This window comes from Schistocerca cancellata, chromosome 3, assembly GCF_023864275.1.
Source record: "Schistocerca cancellata isolate TAMUIC-IGC-003103 chromosome 3, iqSchCanc2.1, whole genome shotgun sequence".
Classification (NCBI taxonomy): Eukaryota; Metazoa; Arthropoda; class Insecta; order Orthoptera; family Acrididae; genus Schistocerca; species Schistocerca cancellata.
Genome location: NC_064628.1, coordinates 621,937,924 through 621,950,007, shown reverse-complemented (window position 1 = coordinate 621,950,007; position 12,084 = coordinate 621,937,924). Strand labels below are relative to the sequence as shown.

The 12,084-nt window shown below is 38.3% G+C and overlaps 1 protein-coding gene across 1 annotated transcript in view; it reads right to left on the bottom strand.

Annotated features, from left to right (window-relative positions):
- LOC126176466 (DNA repair and recombination protein RAD54B-like) overlaps positions 1–12,084 on the bottom strand; it is a 359,746-nt gene that overhangs the window by 144,747 nt on the left and 202,915 nt on the right. Inside the window, exon 10 of the mRNA XM_049923623.1 lies at positions 6,752–6,957. Coding sequence (XP_049779580.1) covers positions 6,752–6,957 — 206 coding nt within the window. The remainder of the gene's footprint in view (positions 1–6,751; positions 6,958–12,084) is intronic.

Below are 12,084 nucleotides of genomic sequence, written 5' to 3'. Positions count from 1 at the left end.
TTTTGATACCAATCCGCAAAAGCGACTATTAATCAAATTGCATGCATATGGAGTACCGACTCAGTTGTGTGAATGAATTCGTGATTTCCTCTCAGAGAGGTCACAGTTCATAGTGATAGATGGTACATCATGGAGTAGAATAGAAGTGATATCTGGCATTCCGCAAGGTAGTGTCATAGGCCCTCTGCTGTTCCTGATCTACATAAATGATCTATGTGATAATCTGAGCAGCCCCCTTAGATTGTTTGCAGATGACAATTGATGTAGCATATGAACAGGGCTCAGTTAACAGGGTAGATTTCTGCAAATTTTTGGGTGTTCACATTGATGACGACTTGAACTGGAAGAAACATATTACGGAGCTTCTCAAACAATTAAGTTCAGCTTCTTTTGCCCTTCGTATAATCACTAATCTTGGTAATAAACAGATCAGCCTCCTAAAGTACTTTGCGTATGTCCACTCAATAATGTCTTATGGAATAGTTTTCTGGGGTAACTCACCCCTTAGACATAAAGTATTGATTGCACAAAAGACAGCAGTGAGAATAATTAGTGGTGTTCACTGGAAGACATCATGTAGGCACCTATTCAAGGAATTAGGTACTTTAACTGCAGTAAGTACATGTATTTGCTTCTGAAATTCATTATAAATAATCCATCTCAATTCGCGAAGAACAGTGATGTTCATACATACAACACTAGAGGAAAAAATGACCTTTCCTATCCATTATTGAAGCTGTCAGTTGCTCAAAAAGGAGTACAACATTCAGCAACAAAAATCTTTGATCATTTGCCCAACAGGTAGCAGAACAAGTTTTAAATCTAGCTTAAAATCATTTCTTTTGGATAACTCCTTCTATACCGTGGACAAGTTTCTGATTCAGAACTAGTAATAAAAAAATAAAAAGAAAAAAATTGTACCTCTAAATGTAGTTGAATGAGTAGAACTAAAAATTTCAGTAATATTACTATTAGCACTATTCATGTGTGTATATACAGGGTGGTCCATCTGAAGTTTTGGATGAGATTATCTCGAAAACTGTACATCGGGTAAAAATAGTGGGTAAGACAAGTTCATAAGCTCAAAGGAGGACATCAAATGATAATACACGTGACCTCCAGCCCCCGCCCCCTTGGTTGAGGCAGGGGGCAACTTTTAAATCTTAAATGGAAACACCCATTTTTAATTGCAGATTCGGATTCTCCAAAAAAAGTAATCAAGTTTTGTCTGAAACATTTTTTTAAACCATTGCCAGATGGCACTGAAATCAAGAAAAAAGTAAAATTGGGGAAGAACTCTGATTTATTTAGAATTATCAGAGAAAGACGCACCAAATTGATAATAAATGTGCACCAATTCACTCGTTATGCCAAATTACGCTATTTTTGTACAAAATGTACTGTATCCCACTTTTAGTGTTACCCGGGAACAACAACAAGGACGTATTAGAATGATGTTCCCATGGAGTGCTTCATTAGTGTGAGTCCCCTTGCCTCTCACAATTTGAGGTGTTTAATTAATGAAATTAGCCACAAAGAAATTGTTCAAAATCATCCCCATTTGCTTCAATGCATAAAGTCAATCGTCTGCAAAAGTTGTCCATAGTTTTGAGCAGCACATCCCGTGGTATGGCTGCACGTGCTCTTCGAATGTATTGCTCCAAATCATTTTAGGTTGTGGGCTGCCTGTCATAAACAATAATTTTTAAATAGCCCCACAAGAAAAAAAAATCAGGAGATGTTAGGTCTGGTGAACGTGGAGGCTACTGAATTGGTCCGCCGCATCCTATCCATCGACCAGGGTACCGTAAATTTAAAACGTTCCACACATATTTAGCATAATGGTGAGCTGCTCCGTACTGTTGGAACACATTCGTTGCCTAGTTTCTAAATCAACATCTTCCATTAGCTACAACAAATCATCATGGAGAATTTGTAAATAAGATTCCCCAGTAACATTTTGGTCAAAAAATACGGTCCTATCAAGTAACCGTTTAAAATTCCACACCAGGCCATTAACGACCATTTGTGTTGATTGTCAACAGATCTGTGCCAGTGTGGATTGACAGGGGACGAATAATGACAATCATGATGATTTAATTCACCATTGTTTTTGAATGTGGCTTCATTGGTGAACATAACGTATCTAAAAAAAATCATTGCCACCTCTTATCATTTCCAAGACCCATTGGCAGAAATGCACGTGTATTTGCATATCTTTCGGCGTTAATGCCTGTGTCAGTGTGATATGATACGCATGATATTTATGTGCCTTCAAAATCCTCAAAACAGCTGATTTCTGTATTCCAGTTTGTCTCTGAATCGCACGACTACTCATTTCAGGATCCAGTTGAACACAGGCAAGAACAGTAAGGGTACGAGCATCATTTTCATTGTATTCTCGACGACGAGGTGGACGGTGCATGTATCCATTTCGAGCTCGTTGAGTGCAATTTCGAATAGTGTTTTCACTTGCATGTCTCTGTTTGGGAAACAACCCCTAAAATTAACATCATATCAACAATATCTGTAGGAGGATAGTGAGTCATGTTTCACTAAAGAATAATTTACTTTTGTCAGTTGATGTTTAGAGTTCACAATCTGAAAGTGAAGTGACGTCTGATCGCATTGCGCCGACCTTTATACTGAGCCATAGTTCGCAGTTTGACCATGGTAGCGCCACAGTTGTGAAGAGTTCCCTAACGAGATTTTAATACCATTCCGCCTCCCTCCATCAAAAACTGTGATGTATAGAATTCATTTTGTAAAAAAAATAGCTTAATTTGGTGTAATGAAAAAATTGGTGCACATTTTGTATCAATTTGATGTGTCCTTCTCGGATCATTCTAAATAAATCAGAGTTCTTCCCCAATTTTAATTTTTCTTGATTTCAGTGCCATCTGGCAATGGTTTAAAAAAATGTTTCAGACAAAACTTGATTACTTTTTTTCTGGAGAATCTGAATCTGCAATAAAAAATGGGTGTTTCCATTTAAGATTTAAAAGTTGCCCCCCTGCCCCAATCAAGGGGCCAGGGGCTGGAGGTCACGTGTATTATCATTTGATGTCCCCCTTTGAGCTTACAAACTTGTCTTACCCACTATTTTTACCTGATGTATAGTTTTCGAGGTAATCTCATCCAAAACTTCAGATGGACCACCCTGTGTATCTTGTAATCTGACTTGTTCCACATCATATTGATAAAATAATTGTGAAAATGATCTACGGAACATGACATAACTAAACTAAACTATACCATCACCAATGAGGGAAAAATCGTCATGGCAGCAGCGTAAGACGACAACAATCGGGCAGGGTTCAACTTTTTGTATTTGAGCTTAGCCTCTCGGTAAGGTAGCCTGTCCAGGATCTTGTATTCCATAATTTTACTCTCCTTTTGGAGTACCGTACAGTCCAGCGAGCATGGGGATTGGTACTCTCTATAGCGGACACACATAGAAGGAGGGATACATGGAGTATTCAGATGTAGTGGACGTCCCCAATTTCAATATGTGGTGATGGAATTGCACTGGGAGGACATGTGCTCAAATTTCCAGTACTTAAAGCATCGCATAGGGGGAGAGATGTGTGGTTTTACGTCACATTGGTATACCATCACCCTGACCTTTTCAGGTAGCGAATCACCCTCAAAGGCCAAGAATGAGGTACCAGTGGCAACCGTATTATCCTTAGGCCCCCTACAGACACGCTGAATGAAGTGAACATCACATCATTCTAAATTTGTATGTAGTTCATCGTCGGACTACAACAGGAGGTCATGATGAAAAATAATTCCCTCAACCATGTTGAGGCTTTTGTTGGGAGCGACTGAAATGGGAATATCACCCAGCCCGTCACAGACGAGTAATGCTCGTGGCTGGGCTGAGGACGCTGTGAGAATAAGGACTGACCCAATGCGCATTTTGGACAGTGCTGTCAGTTCACCAAACTTATCCTCCAGGTGGTCAACAAAAAATCTAGGCATTGTAGCCAGAAAAGTGTTCCAATCAGTTCTGTTGCACTCTAAATAATGAGGTAAATATAGCGCTCTTCTTTCTGTGTCCTAGTCCCTCCCATGATGTAGCTAGAGGAGAATGATTTGGGGTCATATTTCTCAGCATTAAATATAACTTTCCCTTTCTTAGAGACTGCTGGGGCCATTCAGTCCCCTAGAACAGATTACTTGGTCCGCTTCATTGGTGGGGAATCCATCCTGATGCCATGCACTCCAATCAGGGGCTCTCCCCAAGAGTGCCACCCAGCCACAGCAAAGGCCCCCTGGTACAATGGCTGTTGCCGGGAGTCCTGACCCCCAAGACAATGGGTATCTCCTTTGCATAGATGGGGAGGCTGCAGTTCAGGCATTAGCAGTGTAGTCAGGGGGCTGCGACCAAGAGGGTACATGACGACCCCTCCACGTTGGCATAATGGACTGGCTACCATACTAGATACTGGGTGCGGGAAATTCAATATTGTCATGGGAGCAAAAGAAGACACAGGTTAATCATGGAGATTATGCACCCCTTAAGATGTCCTTGCCCAAATAGGTGGAGTTGCAGTGCCATGACAATATTATGTGTAGAATATCATAATGCACAAGGGATATATGATGCACCATGTAATACGTCCTTCCCCAAATGGCCTGCACTTCGAAATAATTTGGACAGTGGAGAGCGCAAACCTTAAACGTGGACCATAACATAAAAATATTAGGCCATACAGTGGGAGATTCCTGTCAGGTGCCCCGTATGACAGGCAGGAATACCTCGGGCCTATTCCAACATCGAACCCAGAAGTGGGGTGTGGGGGGGTGGAGGGGGGGGGGGGGGGGACTTAGGGACTTAGTGGAATCTGATACTCAAATCCTACAATCAGCTCTTGCCAACTGAGATCGAGACTCATCTCACCAGGCCATGATTTTCCAGTCATCTAGGGTCCAACCGATATGATCATGAGACCAGGAGAGGTGCTGCAGGCAATGTTGTGCTGTTAACAAAGGCACTCACATTGGCCATCTGCAGCTATAGCCCATGAACACCAAATTTTGCTCATTGTCCTAACTGACATGTTCATTGTACATCCCACATTGATTTCTGTGGTTATTTCATGCATTGTTGCTTGTTTGTTAGCACTGACAACTTTATACAAATGCTGTTTCTCTTGGTCATTAAGTGAAGTCCATTGGACACTGCATTGTCTGTGGTGAAAGTTAAGACCTGAAATTTGGTATTCTTGGTACATTCTTGACATCGTGGGTCTCAGAATATTGAATTCCCCAACAATATCCGAAATGGAATGTCCTGTGCATTGTAATATTATTGGGATTTCCGTAGTATGAAAGCTGTGAGTATCCTTGAAAAGGCATTCACCTATCTGTATATTAAATGATCTATATTAAATGATCAACTTATGAGATGAGACCTATTCTTTGAAAGACATTTGTTTTATATAATTTACGTAACTGTAAAGATGCGCATCTAGCGCGGACGCTAATACATCGATTGGGTAGTCAAAGAAACATTTTAACAGAAGCTGAAATGACGTTCCGCTTCGATCTAAATAAAAGATGACAGTAAAAAAAAACTTTGGTAGATCTTCAGATTTTAATGTACTTCTGCTTGTAATGTGAAAACGTAAAGAAGGTCTACTTTAAGCTATAAAAGTGAGCGGTCTTGCCAGCATGCAGACAACATTATTAACTAACAAAATTCAAGTAATTTATGTTCGAAACTGTAAATCGGCAAGTTATTGTTATGAAGGTGTTGAACAGTGCAAGAATTGTCTTTAACGAAGGAGAAAAGTAATGACTGTAATTTGTGACAAAAAACGTAAACCAAGGAGACAGCACAGGGCAGGCTGAAATCTGATCGCACCATACAGTTAGAAAAGTACTTATGTAAGTTATATTGTTTATAAATAAGCCCTAATTTGCTAGTGAGAATTGTTTGAATATATTTAGTGTTTACCAGATTTCTTATTCTGTTCTTTTCCTTTATATTTTTTGTTAACCTCTGTGCCATATTATTTTTATCAATGTCAAACAGCCTTTACTACAGCAGAGAATACTGCGGCATCCTGGTCGTGTACAGAAGGCCGCCCCTTGTCTTCTATACAACTCATAGCTGCCCCATTTATTAATGATTTCATTTGCAAATGCAATTTTTTTACTGTTCATTGTTAAAGGTCCCTTAGGTAATTATAAAATTCATACTGATTACGTAAAGAAATCCGGGTTGTTCTATTCCAAATAATAGAAGTCTTTGCGTAATCAAAAACTAGCCTCCTTCTGACAACGATCAGGAGCCGACCAGAAGACGGACGTCTTCGACCGCTTTCGTGTCTCCTGTGGCAAAGCTGTGCCAAACTGGGAACACGACATTCTAGTATGAAATACAGATTTAAATTGAAAGAACTGAAATACATTTAACCTCACAATAACTTTTTTTATCATACTATAGCATCTAGCTGTGACAACCATTCCATATTCAAAGTCTATTAATTTCTATCATTTGGCCATAATCACATTGCAACCCTTTTCACATGAATCACCTGAGTACAAATGACAGCTCCCCCAATGCACTGCCCTTTTATACCTTGTGTATGCAATACTATCATCATCTGTATATGTGCATATCCCTACCCCAAGACTTTTGTCACATCAGTGTATATAGCTGGTGTATAATGTTAACAATATATATATCTATATACTCATAATATGTTGGAGTACTCACAAAAAGGAACAAAGAACAAACCTGTAGTTGAGACAGGCAGCAGAAAAGAACCAGTTCATGTTTTATTGGCAAAATTTTGTCTATCAGATCCTGTGTGCGGCGTAGGATGAACCAACTGGTTTTATGGTTCAACTCAGCAGCACGTTGTTCACCATGCAGACGGATTTCAGTGTCTGCTTCTGGCTGCCTAGAGGCAACAATTGGAGCTTCATAGATCTTCCTAAAATCTAAGAATGATGATGAACAGTCAAAATACATGATTTGAAGTGAAATCACATAATCAGGGACCATTATGAAGTATAAGTATTTAATACACAGGTAAGCCAACGATACGCAAGACAGCAGAACAAAATTTTACAGCTTTTTTTAAAAATCTCATGTACCTGAGAGAAAAAATTGATTGTTTCTTTAGATTTAAGTTACTGGTAATGTATCAAATATGAGAACTGAATTTTAAGAAAGTTAAAAGTTGTTCTCAGATGCAAAGAGTCTGTTAGCAAAGTTTCAATCGAAACTCAGTAGACAATGTGCAAAAACAACAATTGTGTAAAAAAAAAAAGGGGAAAGAAAAGAAAAAAAAGCATATGCGTAAAGGGAATGAGACTATGACAAGTCTCTAGTAATGGGGTCAAAACATTGAGAAGAGTTCTTCTGTGTCATAATTATTCTGTGGTAACAGTGGCAGCATTGGTGGTGGGGGTGGTGAAGTGATGGAGACCAGATATCTGTGACTAATTGTTCAAAGCCAAATGCATTTGTAAGAAAAGGCAATTAAGAGTTGTACCTGTGACTAGAGATCTTCGAGGAAAAAAGGTAGCCAAATGAAACCACTCAGGTAGTATGGTAACTCTGTAACTAAAATAACTGATATAATTTTGAGAACTATATTTAAGTTCTTATGAATTTTCATCATGGGGGAAATGCAGTGATACAAAAGTAATTTACATAATAAACTTAACGTATTCTCTGAGGTGACCAAACAAAACTCAAGTCATTCGACTGAAAATAGTTATATTGAGAATGCATAATGTAACGTACCAAATATAGAATGGAAAGAATACAAAAAAACAAAAATAGAGTGAAATATACCATTACAAAGTATTCAAAAATAAAGGATGTTGGTGCACTTAATTAATTATCTATGAAAACATGGGTGTTAGACAATATCTATGATTGACTTAATCAGGAAAGCAACTGACTCAAAAAAGTAAAAGGATCACATAAATGTAGAGATTACACTTGTGTCCATGATGATGATGATGATTGGTTTGCGGGGTGCTCAACTGTGCGGTCATCAGCACCCGTACAAAGTCTCAATTTTTACACAGTCCAATTTTTACACAATCCAAACTAGCCCATCACAAATGATGATGATGATGATGATGATGACAACACAAACACCCAGTCCTCAGGCAGCAAAAATCCCCAACCGGGCAAGGAATCAAGCCCGGGACCCCATGATCCAGAGGCAGCAATGCTAGCCATTAGACCATGAGCTGTGCGTGTGCGGGGATTGTTAGCCACACGTGCGGTATGATTGTTCGCCTGCCTGGGTTACTTCCCTTCAAGTGGACTCTCCCAACACTCCACTGTTTCATTTATCTCAGCCAGTGTCAGTAGTATCGTTGGTGTGTGTCGTTACATGTTGACGTGAGCGTTTCAGTTTAGTTCCTTTATTGCTTTGTTTCGTTTTTGTCACTATTAAAATGCTAAATACACAGTTTCAGTTCATCAAACATTTAATTCAGTTTTCCCGGAGACAACACTCCCGCATCGTGATAGTGTGCGAGATTTGATTAACAAATTTCGAAGTACGGGTTCAGTGACAGATGCACCGAGAAGTGGTCATCCTAGCGTTTTGTCTGAGGATAAACTACTCGATATTTCCAATAAAATCCCCATGAGTCCGAATAAGTCAGTAAGAAAACTCGCCCAGGAAATCGATGTTAATGTCGGAACAGCCCACACAGCTGTAAGGAAAAAATTAGAATTTTTCCCATACAAAGTGACAGTTGTGCAAGAACTGGAAAATACTAATCATGGCAAGAGACTGCATTATTGTCAATGGTTCAAAAATTTCGTTCAACAAAATGGAAGGGATACTCTTAATGAAACATTTTTCACTGATGAGGCGTGGTTTCATATATCCGGGTACATGAACTCGCAAAATTCTCGTATGTGGAGTACTGCAAATCCATTGTGTATTCATGAGGAACCACTTCATTCTGTGAAAGCAGGAGTTCGGATTGCAAACATCGGATTGTGGGTTCCATATTTTCCAAGGAAACAATAAACGCACAACGATACTGCAGTGATATTCTGTACCCATTCATAGGAGAACTTGTATTAATTGAAATACTGAATGGTTATTTTCAACAAAATGGTGCAACCGCACGTACAGCTCATGCTTCAATGTCACTGCTTGCTGATGTGTTTGGTGATTGCCTAACCCACTACCTGACTTTTTCTTCTGTGGTGCAGTGAAAGCAACTCTTTCTAAAAACCATCCAAAATCAATCGATGAATTGAAAACTGCAATATCCACTTTCACTGCTTCTGCTACAAAAGAAATGTTACAGCTTGTGTTTGGAAACATGATTAGACAAATTGAATTGTGTATTCAACAACAGGGGGGACACTTTCAACATTTAATGTAAAAATTTGTAAGTACAAATGAATATTCAATAAATTAATAACTTGTATTTCACTGAGTTTCAATTCGGTATATTCACTGCGGCATATGGCATGCACGGCTAACAATCATACGGCACTGTGGAAAGACTTTTTGAACACCCCGTATTTATTAAAATCATTGAGACACATTTTGATTTCCACAGACTCTTTGGTAATTGAGGTTCAGTATTTTGAAGCTTGTTATGAAAATAATGGAGATCAGAAATTCATGCCCTAATTATTATCAGGTTTGATTGTTTCAATTTCATGAATAGTACAAACACACAGCAACAATAATAAAGCAACACAACTGCAAGACTGGAAATGCACCAAACTCATAATCATCAAAGTGTTGAACATGCTAGCATGGAAGCTCAAACAGCCTGCAGTGTGCATATCACTGGCAAAATTCACTTAAATCTAGGAAATCAATATACATTCAGCATTTATCATGGACTGGATGAAGTTAGTAGCACTGGGTGAAATGGCAACACTGTTTCTGTTAGTCACCTGCTACACCTATTGTCAAAGGGTGGTAAAAAATCAGAATGCAGTGTGTTTGTTCTATGGGATACAACTTAATGAACATTCAGTATAAAAGTGTAAAGAGCAATAAGGAAACAGAATTGGCAATTTTTGTAGTGTATTTGTTGCACATTTGAATAAGAAAAGATAATTATCAACTTTTGTGACATAAATAATAGCTGATGAAGAAACTTATATTCAACAATATGGAAAAAATAGGTTGCTACTCCCCACATAGAGCAGGTGTCAAGATGTCACAGACATGTACAATGAAAAATAATACAGACAAATTAAAGTTTTTTGACAAAGTCACAGTCATAGTGGACTTTGGTACCTGGAGACAATAGCCATGGGCATGCAGGTTGTTGGTGTGTGAATATGTGAGAGTTTTCTTCTGAGAAAGGAATTTATCCAAAAGCCTGAATATTTCAGTGTGACTGGAATTTGGTGGTAGGAAAAAGAGTAGGCAAACTAGTAAGCGAATATGGACTAGGAAAAAGGAATGACAGGTGGAATTCTGCACAGAGTATAATTTAATCATTGCTAATACCTGGTTTCAGAGTCCTAAAAGAAGACTGTATATGTGAAAGAGACTTGGAGACAAAATAAGGTTTCACATAGATCACATAATGGCAAGTCAGAGACTTCAAAACTGCATTTTAAACTACAAAAATATTTGCAGGGGCATAACTGAACATCATAATTAATTGGTTATGAGCTGCAGATTAAAACTACAGAAACTGCATGGAAGGAGGCAATTAATGAGATGGGACCTGTATAAGTTAAAAGAACCATAGGTTTTTGGGAATTTTGTATGTATCATTAGGCAACAATTGGAACAGGGGGAAGGAGTACAATAGAAGATGCTTTGGCTTGCTTTGAGACATAAAATAGTGAAGGTAGCAATGAATGCAGTAGCTAAAAAGACAAAACTTAGTAGAAATCCTTGGATAACATACAATGTATATAATATAAAAATGCACCAAATTAAGCAGGTGAAAGGGAATACTGATGTACAAAAAATGAGACTGATAAAGAGATAAAATACAGCATATGTGCTCTAAAAAATTTAACCATACTTGTATACCTGAGATTTGATTATGTTCTTCATGCAATTTTTTTTTCAGCTTAATATTGAATTTGTTTTAAATCACTATTTACTTCCCTAAATTGTTCATTAACCTGACTGTGAACCAAATCATGTTGTTTAAGTTCTCCATCATTTGACTCCCTCTTAAAGCACATATTGTCATCTGTAATTGCAAAGTTTGATCATTTATCTCTATTTTATTATGCTCAAGATTAGTGTTAGCTCATTTTATTTCCGATTTAATTGAAAATCCTGCTACTGGATACCATCATTTAAACCATTCTTAGTTTCTTTTAACTCTGTAGAGAATTTATACTTGCATTCTGTGATTTAATACTTTCATTCATTTCATCTAGTTTAATGTGTAAATTTTCGTTAAAACTTCTAAACCATTCAGGGATGTTAGCCTCCAGGCTTCTCGTCAAACAGGCATTCAATGATAAAGATGACAACATTTAACTAGTCTAAATCGACTATTCACAATTACAGTGCTGAATGTCCTACAACAGTACCAATAAACCAAATATCAAACTGCTCATAATACTCACATTCCACACAACACTACCACCAAAATTTTCTCAAAAGGATTGGCTGAAAGCAACATAGACACAGCTCACTGAAATGCTTACACTACTCTCATTGTTGCAATGGTAATGTGTCACAGTGGCAATGTACTTGGCGCACTGTGTTGCTGAAGGTAGGTGTTTGGATTCAGTATCCCGTATCCCATGGTGGATGGGATGAGCCAGAGATGGAATAGCAATCAGCCAAGCGGGATGTCAGAGAAATACGGGCAATGTCGTTACACAATCTGTGGCCGCTGACGTCTATCTTCCAACCTACGCACTTTTAAAAATTCCTCTTGTCAGAAATGGAGTTAATAAATTTAACATTGGCCCCTCAAACATTTAATTTCTGTTACTTTCTTCAAGTGCAGAGCTAATATTAGCTTCACACTGCCACAAAGCTAGTTGTCGATCTTGTTGCCCAGCACAACTAGCATCTGTTTAATGAAATTTTTCAATGTCGGCTTTAATTTCTTTTAGTTTTCTCTCCAGTACAGAAC